The sequence below is a fragment of the Rhinolophus ferrumequinum genome, chromosome 8 (genome assembly GCF_004115265.2).
Source record: "Rhinolophus ferrumequinum isolate MPI-CBG mRhiFer1 chromosome 8, mRhiFer1_v1.p, whole genome shotgun sequence".
Taxonomy (NCBI): Eukaryota; Metazoa; Chordata; class Mammalia; order Chiroptera; family Rhinolophidae; genus Rhinolophus; species Rhinolophus ferrumequinum.
Window position 1 is genome coordinate 16,789,276 of NC_046291.1, and position 22,207 is coordinate 16,811,482.

Consider the following 22,207-nt stretch of genomic DNA (forward strand, 5'->3'; position numbering starts at 1 on the left):
CCATTAGTGGGATTATAAAATCAATTTTGTGGGTTGTGACTAGCATTAAATAAAGGAAAGAATAGACTAGGAATAGTCTAGGAATAGAATAAGAATAAGAATAGAATATAGAAGGTATTGTACATAGTAATGATAAGTATTGGTTTCTGAAACTTGTTTCAGTTTTATTTATGTGTGTGTAATAGATTGTGATGTAAAATATGTCTACTGTACAAGGGGGTCAAAAAGGTTGAAAAGTATGCCAAATAGTATACATATAGTATGCTACCATTTGTATAACAAAAAGAATGAAATATTGATTTGCTTTTGCATAAAGAAACAATAGAAGAATACTTACAAGTGGTAGGAGAAGGAAGTGGAAGAATAGGTGGATGGCATGGGAGTGATAATGAGACTTCTCAGTGTATGGTTTTTATAATACTATTTTGATTTTTGAATCTTGAGAATGTGTTACCCATTTGAAAATAAACTTAACTTTTTAAACCGTTCATTCAGATGACCTCAGAGATGTTTTCTTTCCTATCCAAAGATTATAATTCTGTGGAAAGTTTTTGGAAATACCTTCCATAGAGAAATCACATAGCTCTTAATGTAGACTTATGAAACTTACTTGGCTGAATGCTGTTCGAAAGCACTACTTCCCAACTAATATTTTTTAATTACTGTTTTCTTTCTAAATGTTCTTGATGTATCTTTCGGGTACACTCTTTGATTCAGTTTCCACCAGTGGTCTCTGTCCCACTCTCATTTTTCCCATGATTACATATATTTGTTTCATTCCTCCAAACTAGAACTGCCTCAAAAGTCATATGTGACTTGGCATTTAAGTTGCGGCAACCAGATGTCATTGTTCCTTTTTGTCACATCTATGTTACTGTAAGACAGTAATGCTGGGGAAAATAGAAGGCACCAGGAAAATTGGAATACAAAAAATGAGATGGATTCAATGCCATAAAAGAAGCCATAAGCACGAGTCTACAGAAGCTGAGCAGGGCTGTTGAGGACATTGTGGACGTCACTCATTCGTAGGGTCTCCAGGAGTTGGAATTAACTCAGCGGCACATCACTTTAATTTATCATAATCATAATTGGATTTTTTAATCTAAAGATTTATTGTCATGCAGGTCAGGAGAACCATGTCTTGTGTATGTGAATCTTTTTTCCCCCCAGTAGTTCATAGTAAATTCCCTTCTGCCTCTAGGTGTGCTGTGGAATTTTTAAGTTTACAAGAGTACTGTGGGGAAAAAAGTGTTGCTCCGTTTATGACATTAATCATACATTAGAATCACCTGTAGTGCTTTAAAAAAATACTGATGAACGGGCCTCATCCCAGACTAATTAAGCTAGAATCTCTGGAGATGGGTATTTTTTAAAGTTCCCCATTTGAGAATCACTGGTCTAAAAGTATACCAATTTATTTGAAGATTTAGCTTTGTTAAACTTTATTTTTATAGGCCTCTTCAAAAAGAGGAAGTTTGGAAACTAAAGATGATATTCCATTTCGAAAAGTTCTTGGTACTCCTGGTAGAGGATCGATTAAGACTGCAGCAGGAAGTGGAATAACTGTGACCCGGACGATTCCCTCTTTGACATCTGCATCTACACCTCTTAGGTCAGGGTTATTAGAAAATAGGTATGAAAGATTTTTTTCTTTCTTAATCACTAGCTGTGCCTTTTTATAAATGTCTTTTAGGCCTTGTAGAAAGATCAATAATTTGAGAAAAAGGAGGAGATTGTCCAGTAAGTAAAGTGTGTTGTTGGAAGAAGAAAGTATAGAGTCCATTTTTAGTAGATAATTAGTATTTGTCTTACGTGGTTTATGCCAATGACACGTATTGAGCATTCAGATATACAGTATGTTAATTTAAATGTGGTGTAGAGAATTAGATAGCCATCGTCACAGTTCCTGTCCTTGAGTATGTTGGTTTATACTTTTTAATGGTATGAATTATGACTTTTTAAAATAACCTCTTTTTTCTCTGTTCTCTGTAGGACTGAAAAGAGGAAAAGAATGCTATCATCTGGCTCAGAGTTAAATGAAGATTACCCTAAGGAAAATGATTCATCGTCGTAAGTTGCTTTAAGAACCTTTAAGGCCCTAGATCAATGTTTCTTATATTGGTAATTACAACCACTGAGGAAGGTGGGGGACGGGGGCGGTGATATTCAATTTATGGGAATTCCAAAGATAAAAGAGTAGAATTTAAAGTATTTTGATGACAGTAGGTTGTAGGCTCAGTTGAGAGCGGATTTGGCTATTGCTATTGCTTTGGTCATTTCATTGCACTTCTCCCATCATAGCTTTTTTTTTTTTTTTTTTTTTTTTTTTTTTTTTTTTTTTTTTTTTATCTGCAGTACTTAGAGCTGGAGAACTCTAAATAAGTGTTTTTTCACTGACTGCTCTTTCAGTGTGAACCCTTTCCATCCCTCCTCCCTTTACATGTACAATTTTTTTTTTTTTTACCTTATTCATGTAAAAAGTTAGCTTAAGGGTAAGAGGATGTAAACCCTACATAGATTCTATGCAAGGAGCATCAATGTTTTAGAGCTATTTTCTGGGTTGAACAAAAGGGGATACACCTACAACAGGAGAGTCACTAGATCACAATCCTCTTCCTCCTCATGGGTGAGTCCTTTCTTTTGTTTTTGTCTTCTGAGGAGAGAAAACTTACTAGTTATTAGTTTAATACATCAACACCTTAACAGAAATCAGTTGTTAGTCAGTTGACTGGTATTCAAGGTCAAGGGGTCACCACAAGGGAATTGGAAAAAGCTAAAGAAACTTTATATATTAATTGGGATCTTGGTTCTGCTGCTGTAATAAGATGTAAAAATTTGTGTAGGGTATAGGTCTGGTGTGGTATCTGAAACTATAATCACCATGGATGCAGATTCCTTCTATCTTGATGATCTGCCATCTTTAACAAGTGGCTTCCATTTTGTGAACCAGGATAGCTGCTTCAGCCTCCACTCTCATGTCTGTATTCCTATTGGTGGGAAGGAGGAACAGAGCAAAGGGAGGGCATACTGCTTTCCTTTAGGCTGGAAATAGTACACACCACTTTTCTGTATGTCACATTGATCAGAACTTAGTCATATGTTTATATCAAGTTATAAGAAAGTCCAGGAAATATGCCTCGTCCAAATTTTATTACAATGGCAGAAAGATACAATAGTTATTTGGGGACAATTAACAGGCTGCTATAGTTTACCCCTCTAGCCATAGAAATAACCCTGTTCATCATTCTTTCCATACATGGAACACTCTTATCCTCATCCTAGTGGAGACAGCTTCCGGTTCTCATTTAGTCCTTGTATCCATCTCAGAGTCCAGGATCTCTAGGTGATGTGCAGTCCTCTCCATAAAATCCAGGTGTGCTTTGGACCACACACCTCATGGTCTGGTACCTAAAAACTAAAAGGCTAGTTAATCTGCTTTCCCCGCTCCCATCTCTATACACATCGTTAGGCTTAGCTCGGAGATACTGTGGGTTTGGTTCCAGACCACCACAATAAAAGATCACAATAAAGTTACACAAATTTTTTTGTTTCCCAGTGCATGTCAAAGTTATGTTTATACTGTAGTAAGTGTGCAATAGCATTATGTCTAATAAAAACAATGTGTATACCTTAATTAAAAATATTTTATTGCTAAAAAATGCTAACCATCTGAGCCTTCAGTGAATCATAATCTTTTTTGTTGGTGGAGGATCTTGACTTCAATTTTTTAAAAAAACACAGTTATTTGCAAAGCACAATAAAATGAGGTATGCCTGTACATTGCTGGAGTAGGACAGGATATCCACAATAAAAATTTACATTTAGAAAACACAAGAATAGGGAACTGTAGGAGTCACTGGTCTATAGCAGCAATAAAATCGTGCTAAGCAGAAATTGTGAAGGCCGTCAAGTCTTGATTAGCCCTTGTAGCAGTGTGTCTCTGTTATGTCCTCTGGGAGAAACCCTTGCTCATTGTACTCCGAATGACTCCTGGCTTTGTCCTCTGGTAGGTTTCCTTTGTCTGTTATCTTTCAAGGCCATAGCTGAAGGTTTTGAAAATTACGTTCTTCTTTGGGGCCATGCAGCTTTTATAGCCTGCTTCATGCTGGTGCTGTTCTGGAAGTTTAGAAGTGTCTGTAGAAATCTAGAAGTTTTAGAAATCTATGTTTTTTTAACGGTAGGCCAAGCAGGCTTTCTTAGGCTCAAAAAAGAATTGGGACCAATGTTTTTATTGTTTGGTGTTTCTTTTTGTTTGTTTGTTTTTTATAAAACTTTTACGTTTTGGAATAATTTTTCCAAATCTTATTAGATTTTGGTAGAATTTCTACCAAGTTCTACTCCTTGGTTTCCAGACCTGTGTATTCTCTGTGAGTGTAATGGCTTACTGGTTTAAGGTTACATTGTATCTGGAAGGGCACACTGTTCCTAATGAGATCATCTCTAAGGTGTATCTTTAAAGGCTATTAGGACACTTTACCAGGCTCTCAGCTTTGGGATAATAAACATATGTGATAATCAATGAATTCTTTGGTCCTAGGCCCAATTATACCTCCTTTTATTTTGTGTGATGTGGGTTCCTTGTTCCGGGGTGATGTGATGTGAGATTTCATGTTAGTGAATCATCTGATCACTCTTACGAGCCCTCAGATAGTGATGCGGCCAAGGCACTATGGGCAGAAAAGTCAAAAGTGAACCTAAAATACATGCCAATCTTAGAATTAATTGCTGCTCTTTCGAGAATGTAAGGAATCTGGTGTAATCAACTTGTCACCACATGACTGGTTGTTTCCTTAAGGACTAGTGCTCAGTCGGGCTGAGCGTCAGTCTCTGCTGCTGACCAGTTGGACAGTCAGCGACAGAGTAGCTAACACAGCCTCGGTGAAAGGGAGACCCTACTGTAGGGTGCATGTGTAGCTTTTATCTCTGCCACCATGGCTGTTATTCATGAACCCTTTGAAAATATTGGGATGGCTGAGTACAGAGATTGGCTGGCATCTACTGGACAAGTTACCCTGCCTGATTATTTAATGTCTCTTTAGTGGAGTTCTCCGGTGAGCAGTAACATATGAAATAGATCGTCACCCTTTGTACGTACTTCTTTCTATATGGCTATTCATATACCTCTTCCATAAATCACATCTCCTTGATCTTCCAGCCTTGCTCCTTCCAGGCCCATGACCATATAAACCATTTGCCACCTTCCAGAAGTCCATTGACCCACTTTTTTCTCCACACAGAATAGATAATGAGTTGCACCTCTCAAACTCGGCACAGTGGAAGATTTCCTTTCACTACTATCTTTCCGGCCAGTCCCTTAGTGGGGCTGGAGTGCAGCAGCAGCTCATTTTCAATTTGTCCCAATGTATCAAGATGATCCATCCATGAATCAGGCTCAGGTTTTTCTTTCTCTTTCAAAGGGTCATAAGGAATACTCATAAAGTCTTGTTATTTATTCCTGCTTACTTAGGCTAATCCCATATATACCACTTCCATTTTATGATGGATTACTGCTGTAACTACCTGATCTTATGACTTTGTTAGTATGATAGCACCCCGCTCGTGATGGCTAGCTCTGGTTGTATAGCCCCTTGATAACCCATAGTCAGATGCTCAGTCTCTTCCAGGACCTAAGTAATATGCCAGGAGTGGTATGCATACTTTACAAATGATGTATAACTTCCCGCTGCATACAGCATAGTATTGCTCTTAAATCCGAAGACTCTGTGCTGCAACTCCCTTGGGTGACCGATTCTACATGATGTCTTTGTCCTTAAGTTGGTAATTAGCTCAACTGAGCCTGTCATTTCTACTCTTGAGTGGATACGCATAGCAACAACTGATTCCATAGTCTTCATGATTATTTACTTAATATCACTTGTATCAGTTATATATTGCTATATTATAAACCACTGTAAAACTTAGTGGCTTAAAATAGTAACTATTATCGCTTATGAGTTAATGGCCACTTGAGTGATTCTGGTTGTCTGGGCCAGGCTTGGATGATTGTGGCTGGATTCTCTCATTTTCTCATGTACCCATCATGGTCAGTTGGTGGGTTGGCTAAGGGTTGGGTGATCCAGGATAGATCTTACTTGTGTGACTGACTTTTGACGGGCTGCTGGTTGGCATGATGAGGGTGGTTGGCCATGTGTCTTTCATCATTTAGCGGGTTAGCCTGGAATTATTCACATAGTAGTGGCAGGGTTCCAAGAAAGTGAGTGGAAATTTGCGAAGTGCCTTTAGCCTTAGGATTAGGACTTAACACACCGTTATGTCTGTCACATTATTTTGGGGAAAGGAATTCCATTAAGGGTTGGGAAAAGAGAATGCATTTCTTGATGGGGTTGAGGCTTGGGTACAAGGAAGGGAATAAGTTGGGACATTTTGTAAACAACTTTATTGAGGTACAGTTTACATACCATAAAATTATTTTAAGTGTTTTAAATGTACAATTCAATAGTTTTGGGTAAATTTATTGAATTGTGCAACCATCACCTTAATGCAGTTTTAGAACATTTCTGTAACTCCAGCAAGATTCATCGTGTAGTCTACCACATTTTTTGAATGCTAGAGATACTGCATGAGCCATATCCTCCTCTTCTACTTTATCCCATCCCAGTTCAATACAGTGTTCTTTCATCCAAAAGATCCATGAAAAATCTTAGTAATTGTAACACTATTATAGGATAACTATCAGCAGTGGGATTTCTGTTGCCATTGCCAAACAAGTGATCCAATTCCAGAATCCTGTCCTTAGTGTGCTTCCTGGAACCAGCTGTTGTAGATCAAGTTCTCCAGAAAGCAGACCCTGAAATGGAGATTAGTGTGCAAGTGACTTATTAAGGATGTACTCCCAGGGAATACCAGGAAGGGAATGGGGAAAGCAAGACAGTGAAGTGCAGGAAACGAAATGTTGGTGTGATCTCAGACTATCCCTAAGGAAACCAAAATAATAGAATATTATTAGGGATAGCCCTAGGTACTGATACCAAAAATATACCTAAATTAGTGTGGAAAAGCAGATACAAAAATGGGGTCAGAAGGAATCTGTGTGGAGCGTTGAAGTTGTCTGCTAACAGGCTTTATTTATGATGGTTCTCCCAAAGTAAGTACTTTTAATCAAAGCATGACCGTGTATCTGAATAGACCCACTCTACTTATATAGGTTTGGAGAGGGAAATGGAACCTATGAAATTTTAACTTTGTATTCATGAACTTAAAATAGTTTAATCACTATTAATTTAAATGATGTTGACATTTAGTAAATAGTATTTCAAATCTATAAGAACATTTTGATGTGTTTATTTGCTTTACTTTTTAAATCTACTTAATGCCAAGCTTGAATAGTTTACTTCTTAATTGATTCTTTTGGTCTTAGTAGCTAAATCATTTCATCTACTCTTGACTTTGGCTAAGAAAATCCATATAGTCTTGCTGTCTCTCATTTGCCTTTTGTATAAATAAAATGCTCCTTCATTTTTGCTTAGTTACCAGGGTTATGGATTGGGTTGGCTTTTGACGGTAATGAAAGTTTATTTTCACGATTCTCATTTACTTAAGTCTGTGTGACCTCTTGAGGCTTTAACACCTTGTAGCCTAACTTCCTAGCAAATCAATGAATTCAGCACTTGCAATGTAAATTTTTTAATGACAACTATTTAAAATTAAGAATTATATCTTTACATGTATATATATTGAATTAAATTATTAACTGTAGGAACAACAAGGCTATGACAGATCCCTCAAGAAAGTATTTAACCAGCAGTAGAGAGAAGCAGCTGAGTTTGAAACAGTCAGAAGAGAATAGGACATCAGGTAAGTATTTGGCCTTTATGTATAAGATACTCATTTATTATATGATACATTGTATAGACTAGAAATAAAACCCTAACCTGGGACATAACTCACTATGTTACTCAGGAATACTGCATAATTCAGTACTAGTTATTGAGCACCAATTTGTATCCAGTACTCTGTTAAAGTATTTTTAAAGTATTGGAAATATATATTTTTACACCAATTATAATGTAATGTAATGTAATGTAATATAAATATTCTATTTACGAAGACTCTAGACTTTACCTTCTTCCCTATTTAACTGCCTAGAATTCAGCTCTTTTATTATCAAAGTAACTGGACCATAGAATGATTCCAAGGAGTTAAAGTTGTTGAAATTAAAGTTCATTGGTGTTGCTGCTTATTAGAAGTTCTAGAAGATACTGAAATTGTTGCTTGGAGCTGTTGTTTAATCTCACCTTGTACTCTGTTTTTACAAAAACTAAAAGTTAAACTGTCCATGAATTTTTGTCAGCACTTCCTGCACTTCACCTCTCTCTGATCCTCTAAACTAGAGACTCAGCTATCTAGCATTGATTTGAATATTATGTCAACTTTAAATTAAATTGAAGCAAACGAAAATATGGCATGAATTTGATAAATTGAGAGTTTAAGGGAATTCATTTGATCGTAACTCTAGGAATGGTCTCCTTTTAGTGTTTCAGAATTGTGACATTGCACTCCTACAGAAAGGAGTAGCTCTAATTTTTACCTCTGAAATAATAGTACATTATATAAACTCCATTTATTGGTTTTCAGCTTTTATAATCAACCTAGAGTTAGAAAATAGAATACTTACAGATGTAATAAGCCTTAACAATGTTGAAGTTAAGGCTTCAACACCTTGTAGCCTAACTTTCTAGCAAATCAAGAAAATATACCTAAATTGGTGTGGGAAAGAAAATACAAAAATGGGGTCAGAGGGAATCTGGGTGGAGCATTGAAGTTGTTTGCAACAGGCTTTATTCATGATGGTTCTCCTAAAGTAAGCACTTTAAATCAAAGCAAATCACTTTCTACATCTTTTTTTTTAATTTATTTTTTCAGTTACAGTTGACAGTCAATACTAGTTTCAGGTATACAGGATAGTGGTTAGACATTTATATAATTTATACAAATTAGTCTAGTACCCCCTTGGCACTATACATAGTTGTTGCAACATTATTGACTATATTCTCTATGCTGTACTTTACATCCCAGTGACTATTTTGTAACTACCGGTTTGTATTTCTTTTTGTTTTTATTTTTTTATTAGTTTCAGGTGCACAAAACAAAGTAATACTTAGGCATTTATCATTTATATCCCTCACACTGTGTCAACCACCCCCCTTCCACTATCCCTCTGACATCTCACAGAGCCATTACATTTCCACTGTCTCTATTCCTAATGCTGTACTCCGCTTCTTGTAAGTATATACATTGTATTTCTTAATCCCTTCACCTTTTTCACCCAGCTCCCCAATCCCCTTCTACTCTGGCAACCATCAGTTTGTTCTCTGTATGTATAAGACTATTTCTCTTTTGTTTGTTCGTTGATTTTTTTCTTTATATTCCATATATAAGTGGGGTCATATATTTGTCTTTCTCAGTCTGACTTATTTCACTTAGCATAATACCCTCTAGGCTTACCCATGTCACAAATGGTAAGATTTCATTCTTTTCTATGGCTGAGTAATATTCCATTGTATCTATTTACCGTATCTTCTTTGTCCAGTCATCTATTTCAAATTAGTTGTTTTGGATTTCTTCTGATAAATACCCAGAAGTAGAATTGCTGGGTCATAAGGTAGTTCTGTTTTTATTTTTTTGAGGAACCGCCAAACCATTTTCCATAGTGGCTGCATCAATTTGCAATCCCATCCACAATGCAGGAGGGTTAAGTTTAGGTACATCTTACAAAAGTGGATGTGAAAGAGGGGGAGAAAGAGGGAAGTAAGTGGTCAAGTGATAAGAAGATTCATGGAACAAAATGTAGAAGTTTTAAGTGTATTAAAGTTACAAAGTTAATCAGTAGAACTGAAGTTGGAGAGAAGAACTGATTGGTTGGAGAGAAGAAGACAAGAGTCGGGGTGATGTAAATGAGAAATTTCTAATTTTTCTTAATACGGAGTTAACTTATAGTGTTCAAAGTGAATCAAAAAATAGTAGTAGATACAGTATTTAGTGCTATGGAGGAAATCAGAGAAACCAGGTTTTAGAAAATGGTTAGAAATTAGAAGCAAATTTGTGGAGCTTTGGGGCAGGATAGTATTCTTTGCTATTATAATCTTTTCCACAGTATTTGTTGTAAAGAAAGGGAGACAAGTTCAGTATAATCAAGCCCAATGCATAATTTTATTGAATGGTTGGTTTAGGAATTAAAGTTTTCCTGTGTTTGTTCATTTTATAGGGCTTTTACCCTTGCAGTCATCATCCTTTTATGGTAGCAGAGCTGGATCTAAGGACTACTCTTCTGGCACTACTAATCTAGACAGGTAGGCATTGGTTGTATGCCTTGTGAAGAATTTGAAGAGCTCTTCTTCAGAATATTGAATGATGGGATAGGCTGTATGTTACGCTCTCAGTGAATGTCCTAATTTAAAATAACAGAATTGATAAGAATCATAGGCTCATGACATTTCAGTTGGAAAGTACTCTGCAAATATTTGAGTTCCATCTCTTCTTTTTTTACGGTTTTCAAGAAATGAATAAACTGAGTTCTAGGAAGATTTGTACGGAGGCTACAGGGTGTGACTGGCAATGTGATCAGATTTAGACCAGTGTATTTTCCATCATCCCAAGTGATGAGAGTATTAAGATCTCTCCTCTGAGGCATTTTTAAATTGCCTTTGTTACTTGTGTGTTTGCTAAGCTACCTACCAAAAGTTAAGCCATTTTCTTTAAAAAAGCAAGTTTCATATTAATGAGTCTCTTACTGGGAAAGGCTAGTCAGAAAATTAATAGCTGATTCTATGGATACAGATAATTTTTTTTGAGATTTATTGACAGCTGCTAAGCACTTGTCAGGATTACAGAATGCGGCACAGAGGAGCAGGAGTAAATGTGAAAAGTGGGGACACAGGTGGTGTGTAACAAATACGCTGTATGATGACCAAGGAAGTCAGATTTTTTTTTACTAGAATTTAATTCAGAGTGGTAAAAACATCTTGATTATTTATATAAAATGATTAAGGTGGAGTACAAAATTTAAAAAAAAAATAATAGTGTATTTCCAGGCATTCTAAAAGACTGCACCTCAGCTTTTAAGTAAAATATTTGGGGGAAAAAATTGTGGTAAACACACAGGAAAGAAAAAAATAGAAAGCTGACCTTTCACACGGATACTGAATTTACAGAAATACATGTTTGAGAGACACTAAGCCAAAAAAAAAAAAAAAATGGAACGCTTCACGAATTTGCGTGTCATCCTTGCGCAGGGTCCATGCTAATCTCTGTATCATTCCAATTTTAGTGTATGTGCTGCCGAAGCGAGTACTGGAGTAAAGAATTTGATACTGTACATTTAGTCTTGAGTGGTCTCTGTCAAGCACTGAATGACTACAGTGGTAACCAGGTTATTTGAATTTAAGAGAGTGGAAGCTTGACATAATCCTGTTTATTAAAAGAATCTTAAAAGAATCTAAGTTTTTTTCAAATACCAAATTTGATTTATAAATGATTTATTAAATACAATACAAATTTCTTGTCAAAATAATAGAATGAGCATATTCATTACACATAGCCATGACTGAGGGAAAAAAATTTTTAATGCAAAGCTGTACTGTAAAATAAGGTGAAAATTTCCAGATCAGTGAGAAAACTAATCAGGAGTGAAGGCCTATGCCATAAGGCACATGGAAAACACAGACAGGAGTCAACTATTTAGCACTGGGTCTTTCAAAGCCAGCGTGAGATTGGGAACTGAACATGACCCCAGACCAGAACTTGGTTTCTTACATGAAGCTATGTGAAGGTGGGTATCTAGAACTGCTCTTCGTGCTAGTAAACCAAGACCAAACACTTCTATTAATACGTAACTACCTAGGTTTGGAACCATAAATGTGCTGCTTACCTGATGCTCCCCAAGCAGAGAGCAAATACACAGAAATGGGAATTGCAGTGATTGGCATCTGCTTTAGTGTTACGTGCATAGAGGCAAGAATTCTGAGCCTCTAACATGAAGTCCTATGCAGATTAGAGGGCCAGACTGAGGCAACTGCTAAGTATATCAGGAAGGCCTGATCGTGGAATATAGCACAGAGAGGAGATGGTAAATGTAAATGAGACTTATGTTGGGCTCCTTAGTCTACCTTCATGTCTTAATAGCATTTTGGGGGGGGGGGAAACAGACTAAGGGGAGTAAAGGCAAGGAATTTGTCAAAGAAATAATGGATGAAAATGATGAAAGTTCACACATGGAAAAGCTACCTCAACAAATGCCAAACAGCAAATATTTACAAAAAAAAAAAATCTGCATTGTAGAAGATGACGGGTAAAGAAATTTTAAAAACTACTGGAAAAGAATATGTCCTCTATAAAGGTAAAACAGACTGACATTAGCAGCAATAGGAACAGAAGGCACTGGAATGGTAGCATCAAAGAATTCTATATCCAGCTAAATTATAATTAAAGAATGCACATAAATAATGCTGTTTTTAGATAACACAGAGAGAATTTATTCAGCAAAGGAAAATTGAACAAAGGAAGAAGAGGAAGAAATAGCAGTGAGCAAAATAATTTTAAAAGCGTATTTTAACATCTAAATACTTTTAAAATTTATTCTTTTGTATAACTAATAATGCATATGGAAGAAACTTCAAAGTTACAGGGTATATACAGTGAAAAATAAATCTCCCTTTGTTTCCTAAGTCCTAGTTGTGCATTTTGTCTTGCCAGAGGCAACTAATATTGGTCCAGGGTTATTCTATGCACCTAAATACATTTTGATAATTTTTATAAAATGAGGATATAGTAGCATTAAAAGCAAAATATTAATAAAATACTAGACAATAAGAAATACAGGAGTGGGGAAGAGTACAGGGAAATTTTTAAGTACCTTTTATTTGAGAGGAGGCCACAGTTAAGTTAAACATACTAAAAAGTTAAAGATAACTTCCTCTTCTGGCAAAGATGGAGTATCAGGGACCAGATTACCCTCCTTCGTGAAACAACTAAAAACCTGAACAAATCATAAGAAACAAGGGATCTTAAGACATTGGACATGAGGCAGTGAAGGACATTGATCCCTGAGAGATGGGAAATAAATGAAATTAGCCTTACCACTGCCTAGCTTGTTTGCTAGAGAAAGTTTCTATGCTGCCACACAAAGGGAGAGCCAGGAGGAGCTCTGTGCTCTTCCTGAGTTCAGAAAATGGAGCTAGGAGTCCAGGGAGGCCAAGGCAGCCAGAATTCAGGAGTCCCATATGGGAAAGCTGCACAGAGAGAATTGCAGAAATCTGTAGAGGGTCCCCTTGAGTATTCAGTTGAGTGCCAATCAGCTTATGTAAGTGAGAAAACTAGCCAAGGCCAGGGAAAGAACCACCCAGAGGGATCTAAGGGAATAATACTTGGTGTTCACATAAAGCCTGATGTAGTTCCTGTTCCTAATAGCAGTTTGAATGCTAAGAAAGGTCTTGCCTCATTAGTGAGGAAAACTATCTCTAGACTAATTGCCACTCTGGTCCCACATAATAAATCTTAAAAACAAAATCCGAAAAGATCAAACTGTTTACAGGTAACCTAACCACATCTCAGAACAAAATTCAAGAAGGTTAAGTCAAAAAAATCCAGCACCCGACAAGATAAAATTCACAATATCTGCCATCTAAGAAAACATTACTAAGCATACAAACAAGCAGGAAATTACAACTCATAAGGAGGATAAAAATTAGTAAATACTGACTCAGCAATGACACAGATGATAGAATTAGTAGACAGGATATTAAAATAGTAACCCAGTACTGGCATAAAAACAGACACATAGATCAATGGAACAGAATAGAGAGTCCAGAAATAAATCCATGCCTTTATGACCATTTAATCTACGACAATGGAAGCAAGAATGTACGGTGGGGTAAAGACAGTCTATTCAATAAATGGTGCTGGGAAACCTGGACAGACACATGCAAAAAAATGAAGCTGGACCACCTCCTTATACCATATACAAAAATAAATTCAAAATGGCTTAAAGACTTAAATGTAAGATCTGAAACCATAAAATTCCTAGAAGGAAATATAGGAAGAAACTTCACAGACATTACCCGGAGTAAGATTTTTACTGATATATCCCCTCGCGTGAGGGAAGTAAGAGAAAAACATGTGGGATTACATCAAACTAAAAAGTTTTTTCACAGCAAAGGAAACCATCAATAAAACAAAAAGGGATACTACTGAATGGGAAAAGGTATTTGCCAATGATATATCTGATAAGGGGTTAATATCACAAATTTATAAAAAACTCAACTCCAAAAAAACAAACAACCCAATTAAAAAATGGGCAGAGGACATAAAGAGACATTTTTCTAAAAAGGACATACAGATGGCAAACAGACATATGAAGGAATGCTCAACCTCACTAACCATCAGAGAAATACAAATAAAAACCACAATGAGATACCACCTCACCCCAGTCAAAATGGCTATCATCAATAAATCAACAAACAAGTGCTGGTGCAGATGTGGAGAAACGGGAACGCTTGTGTACTGTTGTGGGATTGCAGATTGGTGCAGCCACTATGGAAAACAGTATGGAGGTATCTCAAAAATCTGAAAATGGAACTACCTTATGATCCAGCAATTCCACTCCTAGGTATCTATCCGGAGAAATCCAAAACTCTAATTCAAAAAACGTTATGCACTCCTATGTTTATTGCAGCACTATACATAATAGCCAAGACATGGAAACAACCGAAATGCCCATAGGTAGATGACTGGATTAAGAAACTGTGGTACATTTATACAATGGAGTATTACGCAGCCATGAAGAAGAAAGAAGTCTTACCATTTACAACAATATGGATGGACCTAGAGAATATTATGTTAAGTGAAATAAGTCAGACAGAGAAAGACAAATACCATATGATCTCACTTATATGTGGAATCTAAAGAAAAGAATAAGTGAATGAACTAATCAGAAACAGTTTTGGAGACATAGAGGAAAAACTGAGGGTTGCTAGATGGGCAGGGGGGTGGGGATAAAGGGGAAGATGAAGGGATTAGAAAACAGTCAGTAACACAAGATGGCCATGGGGTTTTGAAAATTAATTTGGGGAATGTAATCAGTAATGTTGTAAAGATTTTGTAGGGTATCCGATGGACACTTGTCCCATTTGGGAGACCACCTCAGGGATGATGTAGATGCCTGATCACCACTGTACACCTGAAGCTGAACAATAATGAATGCCAACTATAATTTTATATGTATATATATACATGTATATATATGTATGTATATACTTACAAGAAGCAGAGTACAGCATTAGGAATAGAGACAGTGGAAATGTAATGGCTCTGTGCGATGTCAGAGGGATAGTGGGTGGGGGGAGGGGGTTCACACAGTGTGAGAGATATAAATGATAAACATCTAAGTATTACTTTGTCTTGCATACCGGAAACTAATAAAAAAATAAATAAATAAAAAACAGTAACCCAAATCAGTAATGATATTAAATACAAATATACTAAATGTTCCAGTTAAAGAGGAAGATGGACTAGATTTTAAAGGAAGAATAATAATCTATTTGCTATTTAAAAGAGAAACAACTACAATATAAAGATTCAGAAAAGTTGAGAGCAAAACGATGGAAACAAATATACCTTGCGTTGTCCAAACAACAACGTTTAGTAGTGCCTTATAAGGGACAAACCTGATAGAAAGCTAATGGTAACTTTCAGGTAGAGGACCAGGGTTGTGTTTAGGAAGAAGCATTTGGGGGGTTTTTGACATTAATGATTGTTACGTAGTTATTTGCTTTATAAGAATTTAGTAAGCTCCACACTACACTTTTTAAAAAATTAGTAAACCTTATTTTTTGAGCAGTTTTAGATTTACAGCACACTTGAGCAGAAAGTGCAGTTTTTATATACCTCCTGTCCCCACACATGTACAACTTTCCATACTATTGACATCCCACACCACAGTGGTACACATTTGATTTTTATACACTTTTGTGTGTCATTATTCTATTTCACTTCTTTTTTTTTTTTAAAGTAACAAAACCAAACAGTGGCTAAAGGATGGCCTACCAAGACAGTAAGTTGTTAGGAGACATTTGGTTTTTCTTTGTAAGAAAGTAAATCACATTCCTACTTCACGAAGTACAAAAAAATAAACATCCAAGCAGATTAAAGACCTAAGTAGGAGGGAAAACAAGACTTAAAACTTTAAGGGAAAACATTTCTGTGACCTTGTGTTATAAAATCATTCTTAAGGCACAAAAAGTGAAACTAAAAAAGATTGATAAATTTGACTATGTAAAATCTTGAAACCTAGGCTAATAGACAAAGGATTAGAACATAGACTATATAAAAAAAAGCTGCAAATCTTATAAGAACCCAGTGTAAAACTAAGGGTACACAAAAGTAATTCAAAGAGTAAACAGTTTGTTCGATTTCAGTAGGAATCAGGAAAATAAAATAATGAGAGATCATGTTTCATTTATTAGATTGGTAATAATTAATGGCAGCTATGTGAAGAAGTGAAAATTCACTTGGTGGAAATATAAATTGGTGCAGCCTTTTTGGAAAAAAATACTATCTAGGAAAATTAAAAATGGAAATTGAAAATACTTCTAACATTTTCATTTATAAGTATATAAACTGAGGAAGTTCCCAAGGAGATTGGGTAAGAATATTGGTAGTGTCATTTTTTTGTCATAGTAGAAAAAGTTAACTGGCTAAATGTTTTCAAGACCTGGTAAACTAATGTATGATACCCATTAAGTGGATAAAAGTGAATAAAAAAGTAAAACTATAGTTTTTCTCAAGCCATTAACTTGGATTATTTTGATTGTACAGTATTATATGCCTCTTTAGTTCTCTATCAACAGACTTGCATTTTGGAATTTTCTCAAGTGATCATTATTATTGATATTTCCCCAAATTTAGATTTATTTTTTCTTAGACATTGACTTCTCTGAATCTACTGGGGGGAAAAAGTAGGATTCAAAATTGTTTTTTTTTTTTAATTCATGTTTATTGGGGTGACAATTGTTAGTAAAGTTACACAGATTTCAGGGGAACAATTCTGCAATACATCATCTATACATCACATTGTGTGTTCACCACCCAGGGTCAGTTCTCCTTCCATCACCATATATTGGATCCCCTTTACCATCATCTACCACCCCCCCCCTTAAAATTGTTTTGCGTCTTCATTGTCTATTCTTTTTTTTTTTTTTTTTTTTTTTTAAGGAGGGCTCAGCTCACAGTGGCCCATGCAGGGATCGAACTGGCAACCTTGGTGCTGTCAGCACCGCGCTCTCACCAGCTGAGCTAACCGGCCGCCCCCTGTTCTTTTTTATAGGACTAATGTTTCAAGCCAAACTCCCTCTGCCAAAAGAAGTTTGGGATTTCTTCCTCAGCCATCTCCTCTTTCTGTTAAAAAACTTAGGTGTAACCAAGACTATACTGGCTGGAACAAACCAAGATTGCCCCTTTCCTCTCATCAACAGCAACAACTGCAGGGGTAGGTAAATTGTTTTACTTAGCTTTCTTTTTATAAAGTGATTCAATTCAAGTATGTTTTGATTGATGTAAAAAATAATGATGAAAGGAATCATATTGAGTATAGTTCTAAAATATTTGCTCACTTATTAAAGATTTATCACATCCATAAAAAGTCTGTTATGTGGTACAATTTTTGAACTTTGAAAAAATATATATATGTGTATGTATATAGATATATATATATATATATGTAAAATATTCATTATAAAGCAGAAAATAAGTAATTTCCAATCCCATGCACTTCATCCTACTCCTGAGATACTTCAGCATTAAATTTTATTTATATCCTCCCCAACCCCTGCATTCTTAATTTTTATTCAACACAAAACTAAGATCATAGTATAACTAATAATAATAGTAATCTTACCTGAAGTGTTTGTTATGTGCCAGATACTGTGTGCTAAGTTTTTAATGGGTTTTTTTCCCTTTAAATCCTTACAACAGCTCTGTGAACTAGATGTATTAAAAGTCTGCTTTTATATTAGGTTGGTGCAAAAGTAATTGTGCCAATAATTTTTGCAGTTATTTTTAACCTTTTAAACCGCAGTTACTTTTGCACTCACCTAATAGATGAAGTAACTAAGCTTTAGAGAAGTTAATTAACTTGCTCAAGGTGATATAGTCAATAGTACACCTGTAGTAAATCTAGGCAATTGGAGTCCACTTGCATTCTTAACCACTGTGCCTGTATTACTTCTCTGTTCCCTCATTTTTTCCCACTGCACGTTCATCCTGGGCATTCTCATATATTAATATATAACCTTCAACCATGTTAGTATGCATTTAGATTTCCCCTTTATTCCAATTATAATCCAGGTTAGAATGAACATTGTTATATGCATATGTTTTTAATATTTGTTTGGACTCTTCTATAGGATAATGTCTTGGAAGTGGAATTGTTAAGACTAAGGAAGGCATTTTGACAGTTTTGATTACTGTTACCAACTTGTTCTTCCCAAACCTACCAGCTTGTTTGTTTGTTTGTTTGTTTTAAGTGTGTTTTTCCAGGACCCATTAGCTCCAAGTCAAGTAGTTGTTTCAGTCTAGTTGTGGAGGGCGCAGCTCACAGTGGCCCATGTGAGGATCGAACTGGCAACCTTGTTGTTAAAAGCACCTCTGTCTAACTAACTGAGCTAACCAGCTGCCCCCAGCTTGTTTGTTTTTAATCTCACTCAAATTACTGTTTTTCTACCAGGTTTAAGATTGTATTTTTACTTGAATGAGTGGTTTCTGTCAATTTGGCTTTTCCAAAGTAGTTTATATGCTTCGTATCTTAGAAAACAACATAAAATTTGCAGTGAAAACATTTCACTTTATTCTCTGCTTACCTGTTCTTTTCTCTGAGCGTCATCTTTTCTGCTCTGTCTTGTATTTATCTTTCAGTTTAATTCTTAATTTCCTTTGTTCTTCATTCTGATTGGTCTGCCTAAAATTATCTTGCTGTCTCCTTACCAAACAGCATTCTTATGTTAGTCTTATCTATCCCGTTTTGTGACCATTTTCCATCCAGATCTTGTCTCTGTCTACCTTGGTCTTGTCTGATTTTTTTTATTGCCTGCTTTTTTGTATTTTGTAGTCTACTTCTAGTCTCTCTCATTCACCTCCTTCAGAGTGCTTTGATGTCCTCCTGAATTACTCTCCTTTGTTGCTCCAGGCTCCCTGTCTACCTGCAGTGTTTCTTTAATTTCTGTATCATACCTGTACCCATCTCTAGAAATACAGCTTTCCTTTTTTCAGACTTCTTCCAGGAATTAGAGTGTACTTTTTCAAGTAGGCTAAGTACTTGGGACAAAGGACTCCTTAAACAAAAACTGAGTAGAAAACTGCCAGGTCTAGAGGATATTGAAGGCTATCTAATTCCAGTGTTCCTCACAAGTCCTCCAAAACACATGAATGCAAAGAAAAGCACTCATCAGCTTCAGCATTACTAGGATACAAAAAATACTATCACCTTTCATCTGTCTTCTAAGTAGAGAAACAAACCAAAGTCCAGCAGTGTTCCTGAAAACTGGAAATATGTGGAAATTAAAAAACATACTTTTTTTTTTTTTTTGCCTAATGCATTCTTTTATTTTTATTTATTTTTAAATTACAGTTGACATTCAATATTATATTAGTTTCAGGTGTACAGCATAATGGTCACGCATTTATATAAATTACCAAGTGATCCCCCGGATAAGTCTAGTACCCACCTGGCACCATACATAGTCATTACATTTTATTGACTATATTCCCTAGGCTGTACTTTACATCCCCTTGGCTATTTTGTAACTGCCAAATGGTACTTTTTTTAAGCTAGAATATTTCATTTTTTTAATTAAAATAAGGTTACTCAGAGTATCTTTTTTCAGCGGTAAATGTGTATAATTATTTCAATTGCAGTGGCATAAAAGAAATGATTAAAGGAATTAGAAACAGTTCAGCAGTAAAAGACACTTGATAAAATTTAGGACACAGACCTTAACCTGGAGTGTCTGTGGGAGGAATTCTCACATTCTATGTGTTATGACAGCCCATCAGGCCCAATTTGTACTTTTTAGTCCCTTCACCTTTTTCACCCAACTTCCCAACCCCCCTCCCATCTTGACAAACATCAGTTTGTTCTCTATATCTATGAATCTCTTTCTGTTTTGTTTGTTTATTTTGTTTTTTTCGGTGGTTTTTTTTTTTTTTTTAGATTACACATATAAGTGAAATCATATGGTATTTGTTTTTGTCTGATTTACTTCACTTTAGCATAATACCCTCTAGGTCCATCCATGTGGTTGTAAGTGGTAAGATTTTATTCTTTTTTAAGTCTGGGTAATACTCCATTATATCTGTGTACCACATCTTCTTTATCCAGTCTGTTGATGGATACGTTGATTCCTTCCATATCTTGGCTGTTGTAAATAATGCTGCAATGAACATAGAGGTGCATGTATCTTTTCACATTAATGTTTTGGATTTCTTCAGGTAAATACCCAGAAGTGGAATTGCTGGATCATAAGGTAGTTCTATTTTTAATTTTTTGAGGAACCTCCATACTATTTTCCATAGTGGTTGCACTAATTTGCAATTCCACCAGCACTGCACCAGGGTTCCCTTTTCTTCACATCCTCACCATTTCTTGTTTAAACAACATACTCTTAAACAACCAGTGAGTCAGAGAAGAAATCACAAGGGAAATTTAAAAATACTTAGAGATGAATGAAAGCTAAAACAGTATAGCAAAACTAATGGGATGCAGCAAAAGCAATGCTCGGGGAATTTTATAGCAGTAAATGCCTACATTAAAAAAGAAGTGCTGATGAGGATGTGGAAAAATTAGAACCTTGCTGGTGGGAATATAAACTGGTATAGCTGCTATGGAAAACAATATTGCATTTACTCAAAGAATTAAGAGTAAATTGCCATATGATCCAGCAAGTCTATTTCTGGGTATACATATCCAAAAGAATTGAGAGCAGTGACTTGAATGGATATTTGTACACCCATGTTTATAGCAGTGTTAATCATAATAGTCAAAAAGTGGAAGCAGCCCAGGTGTCCATTAATGAATGAGTGGATAAATGTGGAATATACAGCGTTAAATAGGAAGGCAATTCTGACACGTGCTACAACATGGATGAAGATATGCCAAGTGTGATGACATGCTAAGTGCCATCATCAAAGGACAAATGCGGTATGATTTCACTTATATGAGTTACCTACAGTAGAAAATGATAGCCAGAAAGTAGAATGGTGGTTGCCAGGGAGAGGGGAATGGGAAATAATTGTTTAGTAGGCCAGAGTTTCAGTTTGCAATGATGAAAAAATTCTAGAGCTAGATGGTGGTGGTAGTTGCATAACAACGTGACGTACGTAATGCTTTTTAAGTTGTACACTTGGTAAATTTTATATTGTGTGTATTTTACCATAATTTTAAAAAATGACCTCAAATTAATAACCTAACTTTACATCTTAAGGAACTAGAAAAAGAATAGTAAACTAAACCCAAAGCTAGCAGAAGGAAGAGAATAATAAAATTAGAGCAGAGCTAAACAAAATAGAAAAATAATAGAGAAGATAACACCAAAAGTTGATCCTTTAAAAAGATTAATAAAATTGACAAACCTTTAGATAAACTGACAAAAAGAGAAGACTCAAATAACTAAAATCAGAAATGAAAGTGGTTATATTACTACCAACCATACCAAAATAAAAAGTTATAAGAGAATAATATGATTAGAAGTATACCAACAAATTAAATAACTAGACAGATTCCTAGAAACAATGTACAATTGTGCAACTGTGAAAAAAAAATGAGAAAAAGAGGGCATACGAAGTCAAAACCAAAGTGAGATATCACTTCACACCCAATAGAATGGCTATAATTAGAAACAAACCTAAAAATAACAAAGAACCTATTGATAAGTAAAAAAAAAAATTTGCTAAAGCATAATATATAGTATGCTACCTTTGTGTAAGAAAGGAGGGAGAATAAGAAAACATATTTGCTATATAAAATATTTACAATATTATATAAAATCCATTTTATATATTATATAAAATAAATGATATAGTTAATATTTTACAGAGTATATAAATGTATTTTATTTTAAATTATATAAAATATATAAATTTTATGTATTATATAAAATAGATACTCATTTTTGATATTTTATGTTGCTAAGTCTTCAAGTTC

At 35.4% G+C, this 22,207-nt stretch overlaps 1 protein-coding gene and 1 non-coding gene across 6 annotated transcripts in view; one reads left to right on the forward strand and one right to left on the reverse strand.

The window, feature by feature from the left end:
• The window catches only part of USP37 (ubiquitin specific peptidase 37), a 75,541-nt gene that overhangs the window by 15,646 nt on the left and 37,688 nt on the right, over positions 1-22,207 (forward strand). For all 5 annotated transcript variants that reach the window (XM_033113007.1, XM_033113006.1, XM_033113005.1 and 2 more), the window contains 5 exons: positions 1,455-1,633; positions 1,993-2,070; positions 7,718-7,815; positions 10,226-10,310; positions 17,339-17,500. In XM_033113007.1, coding sequence (XP_032968898.1) covers positions 1,455-1,633; positions 1,993-2,070; positions 7,718-7,815; positions 10,226-10,310; positions 17,339-17,500 — 602 coding nt within the window. The remainder of the gene's footprint in view (positions 1-1,454; positions 1,634-1,992; positions 2,071-7,717; positions 7,816-10,225; positions 10,311-17,338; positions 17,501-22,207) is intronic.
• Positions 11,208-11,311, reverse strand: LOC117026393 (U6 spliceosomal RNA). The gene has a single exon (XR_004423746.1). It is a non-coding gene; the product is annotated as a U6 spliceosomal RNA (small nuclear RNA).